This window comes from Corapipo altera, unplaced genomic scaffold, assembly GCF_003945725.1.
Source record: "Corapipo altera isolate COAL_440 unplaced genomic scaffold, ASM394572v1 76, whole genome shotgun sequence".
Lineage (NCBI taxonomy): Eukaryota > Metazoa > Chordata > Aves > Passeriformes > Pipridae > Corapipo > Corapipo altera.
Window position 1 is genome coordinate 466,780 of NW_020884964.1, and position 17,637 is coordinate 484,416.

The window sequence follows — 17,637 nt, forward strand, 5'->3', positions numbered from 1 at the left end:
GGGGGGGCGGGGCTTCGCGCCCTCAGCCCGGGGGCGGGGCGGGGCCGGGCCGGGCCGGGCCGGAGCCCCCTTAGAACTGAGGGGGAGATGCTGAGGGAGAGAGAGCTACCCACACAGACAGACAGATGTAGCGCTTGAGCCCGGCCCGGCCCGGCCCGGCCCGGCCCGGCCCGGCCCTCGGGTGGGTGCCTCCCTCACGGCCCCGCGCCGCGATGACTGGGAGCAGCGGGGCTGTGGCGCGCGGAGCACAGAGCGAGGAGCCCACACGAAACGTCTCCTCAGGGTGCGCGTCCCTCGGGGATCCCGTGCTCCATCGGCCGCTGGCCCAGCACGGCTCGCTCCGCGCAGCCAGACAATCACCGCTCCGTCCACCTGCGCTGCACCCTCACCCTGCCGGGCCCTCGCTTCCCTTTTCCACCTCTGTTGGGCCACGGGGGCAGCCAGGCAGGTGGCCTTCACTCCTCCGGAGTTCTCGCTCGCTCCTGAGTTCTGACTCCCTGCGGCATTGCTGCTGCCCTGGGGACACGCGGGAGGACGGCTCTGCATCAGAACAAGCCACACAAGTTCCCAAGGGACCAAATATTCCAGAGTTTTGCAAGAGTTTTGTTCCTCTAAACCCAAGCTGACCTTGCTGCGTCCTTTTAGGAGGCCAGCTGTTAAAGCTTGCTGCCTTCACTGCACCAAGGTTTTCCAAGTCTGTGAAGCTTCCTATTGCTAAAGGTCATGTAAACCTTCACAAGCAAATTGGTCAGTTTGATCTTGGCACTTGTTACAACAACAGACTGTCCAATAAGTCATCATGTGAAGTGGACAACAGCTTTGCAAAAACCTAGCTCACCGTAATAATGCTGTCTGTAGAAATGATTTTTCTCAAAGTCTTGAGCTATGCTAACTTACTTCATCCTGGAGATGCAGCTTTCAAGTGACTGCAACTTAAAAAAGCAAACAGAGCTTGGTTCTGCCTAAACAGAGGTGGAGAGAAAGCTCAAAAGAGACCTTCAAAGTAAAACCCAACTATCATGGCACCTGGAAGTGTGTTCCAAACCTTGCTTTCCACACTTTACTACTGAAGTAGCATATAAGGGTTTTCCTACTACTGGGATCCATCACACTTGCAGCTGTGCTTACACTGGGCAGTTCTTGTGTCAGAAAGTTTAACACCTAAACACACTGGAAAGACGTTAATGTGTGTAGAAGATGCTATAATCACACTGAGAACTGCACAAGGATACAATGATCAAACTATTATTATATATTCAATTCTAGTTCTGACACTTGGATTAATAAAATATGAAATTCTGTAAAAGAATTTTATTATTCTAGATTTACATCAGCATAAATGGAAGCAGGATTCAACCTCTTTGTACAAAAGTGTTAGTATGAATACTACTGAAAAAAAAATTGCCGTTGTTCTTTTGCAGTTTGATACCCTCTAATTATTTGGTGAAAATTGGTGTGCCATTGCCTGTCCTTCTAACCTCACCCAAAGTCAAGGAAAACCTTTCTTTCCATCAGAAAGAAGGCAGAGCACACTCTGCATGTAGATATATACAGGCAAACAGGCAAAGTAAAACACATTGAAGTAAAACACACTGAAAGCTAGAAACACTGTTAGCTGACAGATTTAAGCTTCAGCGGCTCAATATGAAAACTAAAAAAAACTGTGGGGGAAAAAGACCCACAATACTAAAGAAGTTTCCTAGTTCTGTTGTTAGTAAACAGAGTTGTTTCTGATCAAGTCTGGAACAGTTTGCACAGATAAGAGTTTGAAATAGTGCATGTTCAGACAGATAGATTTCTGCTTCGTGCAACAGGATTTGCTGCTCCTGTAATGTGAGAGCAGAAGTCAAGAACTTGGAGGTCAGAAAGCTCAGCTTTAATTCAGTCCTCTTAGGTTTGCAGGAAGGAAGGAGACATTTTCTGAGCTGAGGATTTTGCTATTAACATATCATCTCCCGGTTGCAAATCACCACCACACTCCCAGCTACATGACACTTTCCTCTGAGCCAGGCTATGCAAGAGTTAGGACCGAAACTGCTTCAGCTAGCTGTGGATTTGGCCTGAAAGGAGCCTGTGGAACAACTGTGCAAACCACAGGCAGGCTGTGCTGGGAAGGGACTGCCAGAGCAGAAGGACATGTCTGAATCACAAGTGCGGGTTGGGTCAGTAGTCCCCTCTGCCAGCAAAGGCACAGTTTTGTTCTACAGACAGCATCTTCTCCTGGATTTGGCCATACTGTTTTAAAAAGCTTTGCTGTCCCAAGCTTGTCCCAAACCCACTTTAGGCCAGTCAACACAACCAGTGCCATCTATACCCAAGGCAGAGGCTGCTCAGCCACTCTGCTTGGAGAACTGTCCCCTCCTGTGACTGAAGGGGAAACAGAGCCACCACAATGTTTCCTGGCCTTCAGACATCACAGCATGGCAGGGGACTGGCCAGTTCCTGACCCATGCAGGCAGAGGCACCCACTGGACACTAGACAAGGTCAGATCAGACTCGAGGTTTTTATGCCTTTCCATATAAAATGCTTCTCTATTCCTATCAGCTAACCTGTGCAATGCAGTTGGATTTGTTTAAGGTGACCTGTATGATGACAAATCCTTCAGCCAAACACCCACCTGAAGCATGCTGAGCACCACTCCTGGGCTTGGGAACAGAGCCATGTCCCATCTTAAAGGGCTGAGGGTCCTGGGATGAGCTGGAGACATCTCCATTGGTGGTTCTGCACTTACCAGCCTCTTTCCTCATCTGCTTCAGGCTGTGGAGTCCAAACAAGGTGATTCTCAGTCTTCCTTCTAGACTACACAGGGCTGCAAGCAGTCAGGAGCTGAGGACAGACAGCTGTGAGATAAAGGTGGTTCTTCTGCCAGCCCCCACTATTCGCAGCAATAAGGCACCTCCAACTCTTTGGCTGCAGTCACTAGGGCCACCCAGGGCTTCCCAAGGAATAAGACTGGGAAGGCAAGGAGAAGTCAGCTCTGCAGTGATGGACCTGCCCAGCAGACACCACCACAGGAACTGTGCCACTCAGACAAGTCTGAGATGTCCTAACAGTCTCCCACTTGGAAATGCGTTTGGATCTCAGACTTGCTCCCAGAGGCAAACATATGCCCCCCCCAGAGTTCTGAAAAGCCCTGTAAGGCACCTTGTCTTGCTTTTCTCTGAAAAACACTCAGGCTGTGACACCACAGCCCTACTACTCATGGACTTCGTCTCCTCAGAGCTTCCCACCTCTCCCAGCTGGAGTGCTCCTCCCCTGTGCACGGTGCCAGCAGGCGTCTGAGAACGTGCTGCTCTCCGAGCCCCTGCCCACTCTGCAGCTGGATCCTCCGGTTGGCTCCCTCTTCCCATCACCCATCCCTGTGCCCTGCCACATGCAGAAATGCACTGCTCGGTCCTGCCCGGGCAGGTTGGTGTTTGTCTCACCACATCTGCAAAGATCTCAGCCCCGTAAACAGGCAATCTTGGTTGCTTCTGCGTTTTTTTATGATGTTTGCCATTTCCCAAAGGCATCTCTCTCAGATTCAGAGGCACCTTCATTTGTCACACAGGTGATCTAAAAGTTGCTGTGTGTCACTAGAGAGTGCTCAGCACGGCCCAAAGCTTGTATCTACCTGTGTGTGTTTGCACAACCTGGGGCTCACCCAAGGAAAGCCAAGGTGAGACACGGCATGGATCCAAGCCTGGTTCTTCTGCAGAGAGCTCCAAGAAAGCAGAGAGGCATTTGGGAGCAGAAAACAAGTTGGGAAGGAGGGGGGGAAAAATGCAATTTACTAAATCTCCTGAGCGTGAAGCTGTCCCACATGCTGAGAGGAGATGCCTTTTTAGCTGGCTGCAGGACACGTGCTCAAGAGGGAGAGCAGCCCTTACCATATCACTAATTTATAGCAAGCCGAGTGGGAGACACTTCTCATTCTTCCCTGATGATGACTCAGGAGCTGCTTCTCTGGGAAGGAAGGCTGAAATGACATTGAATTTTAGCTGTGAGAGCAGCTCAGAGCAAGTTGCTAGGCACCAGCTGCAAGAATTGCCCGCAGGTGCTATCACAGGAGGGGTTGAGCCAGTTCATTGGTCTCTCCCAGCGAAGCCAGAGTGCCAAATACCTTTGAAACGGGCATAATCTGTTCTCAGCCTGAAGGAGCTATTGCACAATCTTCGCAGGATTAAGGGTTTAAATCGAGGGACTGTGTCACAGCGGGCAGGCTCAGGAGCCAAGCTTGCCTGCGTGGTACCTGTTAGGGGGGCTCTTTGGGGTGATGGTACTGCAGCCTGCCCCTGGAGGCGGCACTCTTGCAGGTGCAAATGGGAGCTGTCTCCCCCACCCTACTCTGTCTTCATCTTAACCCGGTGATTGAAGTCTTCAGAGGTTTAAATGGCTAAGTGGTTTTCTTCAGCTCCTGGAAATGGAGCTCTGAACCAGCTGAGGCTTTCATGTGCAAGCGTTTGCTCAAGCAGACTCCTATCATTTCAGTCTGTATAAACACAGTGTGATTTCCATCTCGCTGTTATGCAAGAGCACAAGATGAGGCTGCCTTTAAAGACTGGGCTTGATACTGACTCCTGTGAAATCTGCAGTGCTGCTTAGAGTGCCAGTACACCTGCAGTGGGGCTGCCCCACTGCAGAGGTGGCTCTGCCTACAGCCAGCACATTCTTCCACCCTCACCTGGAGGACAGGTCTGCTTAGCTACCTCCTGCCTGCTCTGCCTCTCTAAAAATGAGAAGCACCTCTTGGGTTTGGGTCCCCTGGGTGCCATTTCCCAATGACCCCTTAGGCCACTGAGGCCACCAGAGAGAAAGTGCTTTCCCACACCCCCGGGCTTCAAGCTTCTTTGTCCTAGAAAAAGAGGAATTGCTTCAGCTGTCAATGTGACGCCCATCAGATGTCTTGCAGAGATAATCACACCAGCCCCCAAAGTCGTGCAGCCTCCCTCCAAGGCACAGAGCTGTGTGTGTTTTCTCTGTTGCTTAAGGAAGGAGGAGTCTCCAGTGGTACCCATGCGATCGGGTGACAGAGCTTCAGCCCCATACCACTATGCTTTTTCTGCATGGTGCAGCCTGCAGAAATCAGGTTACCAGAGACAATTTGGGATGAAAAGTACTCCACCATCAGAGAGACCTCAGTGACAGCTCAGAGTCTCACTAGGAAAAATGCTGTGTAGAGATTTCATTCTTTATTGTAATAAAATAAGACTGATTTAGCTTAGTGTGCTGTAGGTATTTACTAGGAAACACTCCTATCAGCACTGGCTGTAGGTTTTAGAAGAGGATATCTGTCTTTGCAGCATAACTGATCTTTCATATCACAGGCCACGTCCTCCCATATGGGGCAAAGCCTCACCATGTGATACTGATTTGAGGGAAGTAGCGCAGCTTTAACACCCAGGGAGAGTATTTGGCATTGAGCTCTGTGCAGGCAGACCTGATTCCTGGTTGCATGTGGGGTTGAGTGTGATTGCCCTGGCATACAAAGGGTGCTAATTACACAGCAGAGTTTATTTGCGTCCTTTGCAGCTACATGACAGGCTTGCTGGGTGAGATTTACAGGTCCTCACAAGGAAGTAGGTGGTTTATTCCCAGAGTTTCACATGCTTTCTTCCTATGCAAGTCCAGACTAGCTGCATAGAGATGAGCTGTGCTTAAAAGAGGGATTCTGCTGTGGATTCCCACAGCAGAATCTGACTTGCAACTCTCATTGTCCTTTTCTGGAAGACAAACCTCTCCACCTCAGGGTCCCATACACACCCTTGGATGGGGTTGCATTAGCCCATCACTCTATCAGGATAGGATGGATTTGGAGGGAATTTAGCCACAACTCTCTGTGCCTGGTTCAGGAGAGGTTTTGGACTAGCACAGGCTCCCTCACCAACCACTTGGGCACATCAAAGACATGGGAGCTGCCAACAGGTGCTGGTGTGAGCTCCAGTGACAGCAGCACCCAGGAAACAGGAAACCCGAGTGAGCTTCTCCCACCAGCACTGTGGCCTTATGAGAGGGTCAGCACACCCTTCAGGGCTGGGATTACTACTGTGCTCCAAACCAGACCTGGATCTGGGTTATGATCCTTAACACACCAATGAAACTGTCTGGATCCAGTCCTGAATATTGAAGCAAAGTCTGGGTCTGAGTCTAGACATGAAGGGCCAGACCAGTTCTGCAGTCTCTGAGGTTCAGTCTGGCCTCTGGGCCAAGCTAAGGACACAAAGTAGAATGTGCCATTTTATCTGTCTGGAATAATGTGTGAATTTAATAAGATTTAATCTACTCTCAGTAAAATTTAGAACATGTTGTTGAAAACTTGTATTTAATCTAATACATTCTCCAAGCCTTTTTGTTTGTGTCTGAGCAGGGAACTTGCAGCACAGCTGTGGGCAAGTGCAATGAAATGAGAAGCCAAGTTTTAGCAGCACCCAAAGGATGGGGCTGAGATCAGCATCCCGTCATCTTTGCATTTGTGTCAGTCTGATTCAGAGGCTCTCTTGCCCCAAAACCTCTCTGTGTGACAGGGGAGAGAGCTCAGGAAAGGCGGAGGAATGTGGGGAAGGCATGGTCATGGGGACTGGTACCTGCCACTCCAGTGTCACTGAGGTGGACATGTCCTTTGGAAAAAGCACAGTGCCAGGTTGCTGGGGACTGCTAATGGAGAACATGTCTGGATCCTCCAGGAAAACTGTACAATGGATTCATTGCTGTCCTGTACATTCGCTCCATGTCAGCTTGCTCTGTGCACCCAGTCAGCCACAAAAAGCACAGTCTTGCACTTGCTGTGATCACATGTAGCTCGTTTGACAAGAGAAGGCTCCTGGGGCTCATCACAAGGAAAAATATGAACTTGTTTGGAAATATTAATCAGGGGGATATCACTTGTTTTGTTCATCTCAAGTAATGTTAACTTACAAGAAAGAGAGAAATAATGAGAGAAGGAGAGGGAGACAGCAGGCCTGGCTGTAGCAGAGGGCTGGAGGGTTAGCTGCCCAAACCAGAGATTCATTTGAGCCCAAATTCATTTGAGATCCAGGGATTAAGATACAATCATTTGACCTCAGATTAAACAGTGGATGAGCACAACAAGGCTAGTTTAAAACATTTGGAAAGGTGTTAAGGAAAATCAAGAGGGATTAAATAACAAAATAGCTGCATTAAGCTAGAATGCCTCCCCGGATCACAGGGAGCACCGAAGGGGCACCGAAGAGCCTGGTGGCAGGGACAGGCAAGCATGCTCTGTTCCATGGCTCTGCAGTGTTTGGGGGTTGAGTGACAGACTGTATGGGTAGTACAGGAAGGCAGCTTGTTGTCTGGGGCAGTTAAGATGTGCGTGTGTGCAAGTGATTTGGCAGAGCCTCTTACCACAGGCCCACCAGTCCCATTCAGAGCTCTCTGGGGTCCCGGTTGTCCCAGAGCAGGGATGTCATAGATGGAGCAGAAGGCACTTTTCAAGCAGCATTTGGGAAGGACAGGAGCACCAAGGGCTGCCATGGGCTGTCATGCCAGATGAGAAATATTTGGCTGGTGCACAAGACACCTCACATCATCCTAGCTCCCCAGTAATTCCCCACCAGTGCTGGCCTCTGGCTGTTGGGCAATTATTGGCACAGCCCTGCTGCTTGTGGTGCCCTGACCTCTGTGCAGGGAGATGCAGAGCAAAACTGAGAAGCCCAAAGCATCTTTTCTCCATCACCACCATACTGATGCCCTGCTCTGCCAGCACAGCATTCAGGGGGGCAAAATATGAGTGAGGGGTAACTCAAGCTTCCTTAGTGCCATCCAGTCATCCTCCAGCATTTCTATTTCACACTCACCCTTGGAGCTGAAAACAAAAGGAACTCTCCCTGCCCCACACTAGTTTGTTGCTCTTATTGAGCTGCTCTCCCTCACCCTCAGGAGAGCACAGCTGCCTGCCAACACCCCTTATTAGGAAGAAATTATCCAGCAGAAGTAGGCTAGCTAGCTGTGAAAGCATGCTCAAGGACAGGAACCCCAGGGCAGCGAGGCTCAGGCTCAGAGTGCAGTGTAGCTGCTTCCCAGCTTTGCTTTATGAGCTCTCCCTGCCAGCATGACTTCTTTTCCTGGACTTGGCCTGTATTTCCTAGGACAAATCATCCAGCTCCCTAGAGTGACTGCTTACTTGTAGCCAACACACATCATCACTATCCATTCCCACAGGCTCCCTGATGTCCTGCAAGTTCCCATTTTGGCTACATTGTTTTGCCACACCTTTGAAATCATTAATACAGTGCTGTTATATGGGTGTCAGTCCCAGATGGGCAGCACAACCTGAAATCAGTGCCCAGGGACTGTGGGACTGGCCCGCCCCTACATGCTAGTAGGCACCACATGGGAGTCCACAGTTCTGCCCCAGCATTTGCTCCACTGCAGGTTTATGAAATGCAGAGACCAGTCAAGGGCTGGGGGACACAGGACTGTGTTGGATGGATGCTGGGTCTCCACTTTGCTCAGACCTGGTGGAGAACCAGCAACCCTGTGACAGACACAGTACCCTGCCCACGCACTTCTAGTCACAGCATCCCACAGATAAACACCAGCCTTTCCTCACAGTGGCCAAAGCCACCTCCACACTGTGGCCATCAGGCTTTACACCAGGCTTTTTTTTTGTGCCCTTGCGAGATTAATGCCTCTGTCACTGAAAAGTACCTTGCAATGAGGAACTCCAAGGCTGGGAAGGGTCTGAGCATGGGACTGCCCAAAAGCATATTGCTGTTTTTCCTTCTTCTTCTTGTCTGGTGGGCAGTGATCCCACAAAGCACAGCCTGTTTTCCATGCAGCCCCACCACCAGCTGCAGTGGCCTGGCAGGCGCAGTGACCCTGAGTGATTATTTAACGGCAGATTGTATAACAGAGCTGGGCAGACATTACATTTCTGTCTCTGACCTCAGCCCTGGGAAATCTCCCACCCATAAAACTTCCAGTCTAATCTTTCAGACCTCAGAGGAACAGCCTTGGGCATCTGACACAATCCTTCAGAGAGGAGTAACCAGTGGGGACCAAGTAGCTCTGAGCAGGAATGGGCTGCTCAGCACATCTCAGTCCCACAGAAGGGAGAAGAGGAGGGAGCCTAATGCCCCACAAGGGCTCAGGTTTGGAGCCCAGACCCTTCTGAAATGCCCAGGACAACACTGCAAAGTCCCTCTGCTCCCTGGTATCCATCTAAATGAAGCACAACTCTCGCCTCTCCATGCCAGTGAGCTGTGCCAGCAAGGTGAAGACAGATGAGCTGGCCTTAGGTAGAGCAAGCCAGCTCCAACAGCTCCCCTGGGTTCCAGCCACACTGCCTCTGGAATCTGGGAGCAGCTGAGCCCTCTGACTTACCCCAGAAGGGGTGGGCAGTGCCCAGGAGACAGTGGAGAGGTGCTTGCTGCTCTGGAGAGCCCCACACAGTCCAGGACTCAGGACACAGCAGCCTCATGCTGGTGATGTCCCTAAAACTGTTGCTCCCAGGAAGATGCTCCTTCATGTGGCTGAGGAAATGGTTCAGGGCAGTGGCCTGCAGCCCTCAGTGGTCAGAAGGATATTGCAGTGTTGCAAGGAGATAGGTGTGGGCAGGCCTTGCTTGTCACTGCTGGGCACTTGCCAGCTGGCTCAGACCCATCTCATTCAGAAATCCACCAAAACCACGTTCTCCTGAAGGCTCATTTGAGCAGACACCATGAGCTTGTTTCTGAGTTTGACTTCAGCATGTCCTGGTTCCAAGCATTCCCTTTCAGCAGGACCTGGTGGGTGTGAACAGCCCCTCCAGGATGAGCCTGGATCTGCTGGAAGCTGGACAGGACCAGCAGGGCCATCAGGCTGGTTGAAGTGAGGGAACATTGCCCACAGGGAGAAGTGAAGACGGCTGGCTTGGTTAGTTGTGAAGGAGAGGAGACTGGGGCAATTTAGCAGAAGTCTACAGTGACTTGGAGGGCAGCTACAGAGAGGATGGAGCCAGAGTCTTTCCAGTAGGTAAGACAATCTAACAGCCTGGCCAGCTCAGATGGGGTGTTGGGAAAAACTCCTTCCCTGGAAAGGTGGAGCAGCCCTGGGACACGTACCCAGAGAGGAGGCGTTTCCATCCTTTGAAGTTTTTCAGACTTAGGTGCTCTGATCCAGCTTTAGCAACAGTCCTGCTTTGAAGGTTGGCTGAATCTGAGACCTCTCCAGGCCCCTTGTCACCGGGACTTTTATCGGGTGGCAAATCTACACCAAACTGAGCTGATGTCAGTCTCCTGCATTGAGCCATACATGCCAACTTACACCAAACACTGCTCTTGTACAACTTACAAAGATGTACCTGCTTAGGGACGCAGCAGCCCACACATGATTTCACAGCAGCCTTAGGAGCACACTGTTTAAAAACAGCCACAGAAAAAACAGGTCCAAAGGGCAAGATTAGAAAATCCAATATTTAAAATCTGTGACTCTTTCCACAGCTGGGCTGGGGAGCCAGCTGCTGCAATATAAGTCTAACCATTAACCAGGGGACTAAAGAGGTGTAATGCTCTCTGAAGAACAGGGCACTGCATTACTGAGCCTGAGGTCTATGTGTGCAGCAAGGCACAGGGATGCTCCTGTAGTGCCCAGCAAGCAGTGAAGAGGGGCACTGAGTCCATACGCTGCCACCACGTCTGACCCCTCTGCACCCTGCAGCAGCAACCAGCTATCAGAGCTCACCTGAAACCCTGTCTTACCAATTTTTTTGGTAGGGAAGAAAATAATAAAAAGGTGTGCAAATGTATTTTTAATAAGTTACATAAACAGTTAACTTCAAAGCTGCCTTATAAACAGGTGATATAAGATGTCAGTGCTTTCACTGAGAGGTGAGCCGGGCCTTTAATGCAGAAAGATTTTGGCTGTTTCAAAGGCAAAATGCCTTCCCCTTGGATGAGACCAATCTCATCCAGAAGTACCAGCTTCTGCTTGCTAGGAGTATTTTGATTTTGCAAAGCTAGTCTACTTCATTTACAGGCAATGGGAAAGTGGATTGGAGCTGGTCCTTGGACGTTAAAAGCCTCCTGCGCATGCCTGGTGCTTTGCAGCACAAAGGAGGCTTGGACTGTACCCTGGTGTGCTGCTGGGGGCTGCTTAGCCTTCCTGGGGTGCAAGCTTGGGCTTTGATCAGCTTCTGAAAGAGCCATGCTAAGCAAGGACACAGTTTGAATACAGTAACGCTGCAGGAATGCACTTGCTGTGGCTGAAGCTGCCATGGCTATGCCTGGATTCTCCTGCCAGTGCCACAGCACCCAGTCGTGCCACTGGGGCCTGTGGTGCTGCTGCTGGCAGGGACAGCCCAGCCTGCCCCCCCCCCCTCCCAGTGATGCAAGAGGTGCCTTTGCACTTTGCCTCAGCAGCAAACCCGAGCTGGCAGCAAACACGCCAGGTTGGCAGCTCAGGGTCACGCTGCAGCACAGGAGTGCGTGGAGAGGGGCTCACCATATGGCAGGGTGGTTAACAGCTCTGGGCAAAGGGTCTGTCCGGGGAACATGTCCGGGTGCAAGTGCTCCCTTATCACACATTCACATGGCTGTGTTTACCAGGCTGCTCCTCCAGCTGTCTGTGAGCTGGAGTTTCTACCCTGCTCAAAGGGCAGGAGCTCACAGTTGCGTTTTTCCATCTGATCACACTGATCCAGCAGCGCTTTAGCGCCAAAGGACAACTTGTCACGCTGCATGGGAGGGGTGTTCACCAGGTCACAAGTATTTCAGGTGTCCTGGCATGGAACAGGTTGAGACCTGTCCTGTGGCCTCACCCAGGCCAGTGGGACATGGTGTTCACTGGCTGACACAGCTGTGGGAATGGGAATGGCAGAAGCTGCCCCACACTTTCAGTTTACTCCTGTCCCCAGCTGGACAGCAGGGACAGCCCAGCAAGGGGCCCAGAGCACTCGGGCAGCTTGTGCAACACAAAGAGCGAGGGGCCCTCACAGATGAGAGACAGAGGGCTGCAAGAAATGCCAAACTGAGGTTGGTTCTTCTTTTCCCCCAAGAGTTACAAAATCGATGGCTAAGTTTAAATACCAAAGAGACTGTGACCTCTGGCTCTAGGCTGACCCTTGGAAAACACGTACCCTAGCCTGAAAGAAGGGAGCTCAAACATAAGGAAAACCCAAAAGGAACAAATCCAGAAGGAAAGCAGAGCAGGAACAAGCCCAGCTGAAGCCAAGAAGGGAGGGCAAAGAACAGCTTTCCAACAGGCACTAAGCAGCTGCTGAACAACTGTGGCACCATTCCTGTTCTGAAACCTTGTTTAAAGCCAATTTTGTTACATGTAGTGAGGACGGGAAACAAAAAGAAGGTGGGCAACTCCCCAAATTACCAACATGGTTAATGTGGTTTTAAAACAACTCCTGTGCTTTGGGTATAAGTGATCTGTCTCCAAGTTTGAAGCTGGCCTCATTCTCTCCAGGAGTAAAGATAACACCACAGAGTCCAGAGAACAGCCAGAGCTTGACACCACATGGCTGGCAGGATCAAGCTTTTGGCAGGCTCCTGCTTTGGCCCAAGGCAGTCTCCACCAGTGTTAGTGCTTCTCCTTCACCTGTCTTCCTTCTGCAGCCCATCATTATGGGAAAATGTGCCTATGGCCTCTCCATCCCATCCCATCCCAGTCTCCCTTTTGAATCTCCCACTTGTTCTGCCAGTGTGTTAGCGGCAGTCCCTGAAGATTGCCCCTTCCTCCCCTCCAGTCTCTGTATCTTTCCAACCAAGCTCTCATCTCCTGCTTTGTGCGTGGTGCGAGGGGGTGTCTGTCCCTCGTGACTGTCTGAAGACAGGCTCCTCCTTGAAAAAAGCCACCAGATTTCATCAGGCAGGCAGGGCTCGCTGCTCCCTGCGCGGGGGTGAGCTCCAGACAGAGCCCACAGGGCACAGCTCAGGAGCGGCACCATCCAACAGCCAGGCAGGAGCCAGGGAAGCAGACACAGCTCCACCTCTGCCATTATTTCCCCAGTGCCTCCATCATGAGAAGTGGGACGAGCAGAGCCTGGAGGAAAACCAGGAGGAAAGAGAAGGGGACCCAGTCCCACCTCCTCCAGGTAAACGTGCAGGATTCCTGTATCCCTTTTGTGAGCCCTTTGAGGCAGATGTCTTGCCCCACGGGGGACCCTCATCTCTTCTGAGCTCCACCTGTGCCACTGTGGCAGTCAGTTTCTCATGCCTCTCACCACCTCACTGCATTTATTTAACTAATACTCCTCAGGGCTCCCGGGCCATTTTAGGCATCGTTCATCTGTCTCCAGTGGAAGCAATTACACTTGTCTTGCAAGATCTGTTCTTCCTAAGCCAGGCTGCCATTTATCCATTATTATTGAAGTATCCAAGGCATTTGCACATGTTTAGAAGCATACCAGGTCCCTCAAGGAAGAGGGATGAAATATCACCTCTTGCCTGGTAGATTAAATTGCTTACACAAGTGGAATTAAATCTAGGTTTCTGAGTTATCCACTGGGGCTCTTTTGCAATGCTGCTCTTAGGAAAAGGGTTGCAGAGATGTCTTAGGTCACACCCCAGAGCTGGCAAGACTGCAGGAGAGATTCAGACATCAAGTTTTCCAACTTGGATGCTTCTGGTTAACCCAGAGAGGATTCCCAAGGCGAGGATGAGTTTCTGCAGAAACAAGTTTACATGCTGCCCTCTCCAAAATGTAGTTGTGTTCAGCAACATATGTGCTCACTGCCCTTGGCTGTGCCCTACACAGTCTCTCTCTTCGCTCACACATCTCAGCAAATTCTCCTGTACGAGCTGGAGTGGCCATTCTGGTGAATAAAAGAGTCCAAACTCAAGCACCTGAGAGTCCTTCTGCATGTCTGGCTTTGCAGGTCCTTGCTCGTGATACAGTGCAGATGCTGCAAGACAGCACCCCATGACCTCAAACAGCCCACGAGCACAAACCAAAAGCAGTGTCAAATCTACTTAAGAGAGTTTGAGAAAGATTTCACTGTCCCCAGTTCTGCAGCCTTGAGCTACAGAAGTCAACACACGCAGTCACTGGCGCTGAACTCGGATCCAAGGGCCTCAATTTCTTGCTGCCACCTGCTGTCCCCTACCAGCAGGGCAGCCCTGCTCCCTGCCCTGCTCCCTGCCAGCACTGCCCTGCAGCTCCCAGCCTGGATCCAGGGGAGGAAACAGCAGGACCCAGCCCCTGCCCCCTGTGAAGCACCAGGCAGACCCAAAGCCTGGATGCTAACAGAGAAACAAAAGTAGTGGCTTCTGTGTCCTACTTCTCCTGGTTACAAGCTCTGAAAGTACAGTTGCACCTGATTTCCTACCTGGAAGGAGGAAGCCACTGATACCCAGTTGCCGCAAGCCAGGGCCATTGGCTCCCACTGGCAAACCCACAGGTTGTTTTATGGTTCTTCCATCTGCAGCCCAAGAGGGGCTCGAGTACAAGCCGAGAAACATCCTGGGGGGACAAGCTAGGCTGCAACTGGTGCAGTAAACAGCTCCAAGGACAAGTGGGAAAGGCCATGTAAGTGCCAGTGCACTGCAGCACGAGCCAAGGTGAGATTGGCATAAAAGCAGCAACAAGCCAAGAGGCATTTTATTTGCAATTCCCTGAGCAGCAGAGGTCAAGGAGATGCAGCATGTGCACTGTTGGGAATAAATGAGGAGCAGATAACACAGAAGGATCCATGTGGCCACAAGAGCAGTTTGAGCAATGCAGGCAGCAGCTTTATTACTAGGCTAAACTTGCCCTTCTGATTTGCACAGGCACTGATGGCACTTGCTCGTATTTGCTCTGTAGCTTTTTCTAGGAGAAAACTTAGTCTTTTACATCAGCAGTAGGATATTCTGTGACACTCAAGAAAAAAAACTCAATTTGGTGTTTTAAGGGGATTTGCCAATGAGCACAGCACCCCACTCACACACAGGGCTCAAGTGGCCTGTATTTGACTTCACTTGCTTCAGTCTGGAATTATGCCCACAAGGGGGTTTAATGCAGTTTCACCAGTCCACTTTATAGCAGTGCTTTAATCTAATTCAGATTAACTCCATGCTACCCCCTGTGCAGAAGAGGTCCTTATTTTACCCTAGTCTAAGCTGTGGCTAAGCCAGCCTTGGCCAGGTGCAGGGCACTGGAGGATCACGCTGCAGCAGACAGAGGCCTCCAATTCATTTGCCAGGCCTCAGAGGACGTTGGAGATGGGAAGTAATTCAGAGGTGGTATCCAGATACACACGCAGGTGGACACTTACCAAGGACTGATCCTTGCAGGCTGATGTCATTGTTCAAGACTTGCCTGACAATCTCCAGGTCAAGCTGTCTTCATTTCAGTGAATTCCATCCAGTCATTGCCAAAGCTCAATCCCATGCCAAGCACTTGTAGATGCAGGGCTCTCCTTGCTCTAGCAGTATCCTTGCATATCCCTCCACGAGAACAAGACAACAGTGTCAGCCACTCACCTTGCAGCAAGTGACAGCCCTGGGGAACAGTGGCCCACCTTTGGGCCAGGACAGGCCCACAGAGGAGCCTCCTCCCTGCTAACTCAGCCCATCACAGGTAGAGGGAAGGCAAAAGCTGCAGACACAGAAGAAATAATAATTAAAAAAGAAAAAATCTATGCCTGCTACTTTGAGACAGTAAGTTTCTTGCTTCAACTGACAGAAAAGAAAGTTGAGTGGGGAATGCCAGGAAGCATTTCAGATGATCAGGTGTCTGGTCCAGAGATGCAGATCAGGTAAAATCCTGCAGAAGCCTGACAACAGCAGAACTGCAGGTGCTTGGTCCTGAAGAGGACCCCACTCAAAGCCCCTGCCCATTCCTTCATGGCAGCCTTCTGTATTTCAGATAAACAGGATTGCACCACCTGAGCTGTGCCAGGCACATAAAGGGAATTTGGGACTATACACCATCTAAAGCCAGTTTTCCATCCTCTTTTTTAAATATCGTATTATTTATCCATAGACAGAACCACAGGCCCTGAAAGGAACCAGGATAGGGAGGAGAGGCAAAGTCTGTTGCAAAAGGTCCGTAGAGAAGTAGTTGATAAATGCCTTTGTGGCAATAGCTGCCTTAAAGCTCACTATACCCAACTCCTCACTCTCCCCAGATTCCTGGCAGGAACCAGTACCTCCTGGCCCCTCAAAGCCCAGCAGGCAAAACCCATGCACAGGCAGGTTATTCACAGTCTGAGCTCCACACAATGCAACAACCAGTCCAGTAACATTCCCCTGCAAAGTGTGGATTTGTGGGAGGACAAGGAGAGGCATGTTGGCTGTGCCTGTGAGGACCAATGCAATCCCTAAGGTCAAGCAAACTGCATGGGCATGCTGCAAGGGCAAGCTGTTCCATTCCACTAGTAAACCAGGAAGAACTGCCAAGGAAATGGGGAAGTCAAAGATTCTGGGTCTCATGTATTCATTATGTGCAAGCCAGGTGCAGAGAGCTACCTTGTACCAAACCCAAAGCTATCTAAATAAAATCCATTTTACAACAATCAATCTACCAGACACCTGTCTGTAAAAACTTGACAAGCCTCGCTCTGAAAGCTTCTCTGCTTTACAGACCAGCAGCACAGACATTTGTGACTGTTCTGTGCTGGTCCCACAATCAGGAGCCAAAGGTGTGCTCATGTTTCCTTTGCTCCTTTGGTCAGCTCCCCATTAGCAGAGCAGATAAGAACAGTATCTCCCAGGTGAACACAGAGTCAGCCTCTTCACCCCGCCTTTCCTCAGATCTCATCAGTGAAACTTGGTCTGTACTTGGAAAGGACACAAAGCAAAAGGCAGTGGTTATCAGCTTGGCTTCTGTGTTGCACAGCCCTAGGTACAAAGCTGATTCAGGGTTACTGGCAGGGTGTTTTGCAAAAGGTAAACAGACTCCTGGCCAAGCTGCAGGACAAGTGTGGACGAGTTTCTGAGCTACCACTGAAACTAGGAGCACTGGGCTGACTCCCACCCTCCTTGGCACAGGAGTTAACCTCAGGGCTGGCAGGCCTAAGCTCAAAGCACCTACACAACTCAAACCAGGCACTTAAGTGGATGATACTGTTGGGAACACTGATCTTCCTGGTCTTCAATAGGAACCAGGCCAATACGAGGTACAGGCAGTCACGCAGTGAGTGGGGAAATAGGGAATATCAGCACTTCAAGAGGACTAAATTATAGAAGCAGCTTAAGTGCTTGCAAAATGGCTTAAGAGCAGCTTCACATGGAAAGTGATTGCTCCTTAAGCAATTTAAAGACTAGCCCCTCTCAAACATTGGTCAGCTATGAGCAGCTTAGCGGAGGCAGGTCTCCTGCCAAGGCTGTCAGGATGGCAGCACGCCAGGAGAAAGAAACAAGTACCCCCTTGGAGCAGAAAGCCTCACCCCACACACATAGCGCAGATGAGCGTGTGCCATCACAGTCTCTGAACTGCTCTGTCCTCCCCATGAAAGGAGGTTTATCCTTGGCCGGATGTTCCCAGGAAGGGCCTACAAAGCAGAGTTCCTGGAAAGCTGAGTCTGCTTTCAGCAGTGAGAAAATGGAGGTTGCGCTGGCAGTCTCAGGGCAGGAGCTACAGCTCTTTCCTTCCTGCCAGTCTCAAAGAGGAAGATTAGCTTCTGTTGTCCCTGCATCCCTGAATATCCCTGCCCTATTTCTTAGGAAGTTTCAAAATGTACAGAAGACAGACAGATGAACCAGCTTCGCTTGGAAGCTTTGGGAGAT

General features: G+C 50.6%; 1 protein-coding gene across 3 annotated transcripts in view; it reads right to left on the reverse strand.

Moving 5' to 3' along the window:
• Positions 1-8,706, reverse strand: part of ATL2 (atlastin GTPase 2) — a 48,078-nt gene extending 39,372 nt beyond the window's left edge. For 2 of the 3 annotated variants that reach the window (XM_027664681.1, XM_027664679.1), the window contains exons 1-2: positions 8,651-8,706; positions 2,619-2,758 (exon numbers count right to left, since the gene is read on the reverse strand). In XM_027664681.1, coding sequence (XP_027520482.1) covers positions 2,619-2,758; positions 8,651-8,691 — 181 coding nt within the window. In that variant the 5' untranslated portion in view covers positions 8,692-8,706. Of the gene's footprint in view, positions 1-389; positions 562-2,618; positions 2,759-8,650 lie in introns of those variants that run through there. The other variant, XM_027664683.1, reaches the window with a different exon arrangement.
• Between the last annotated feature and the right edge of the window lie 8,931 nt (positions 8,707-17,637).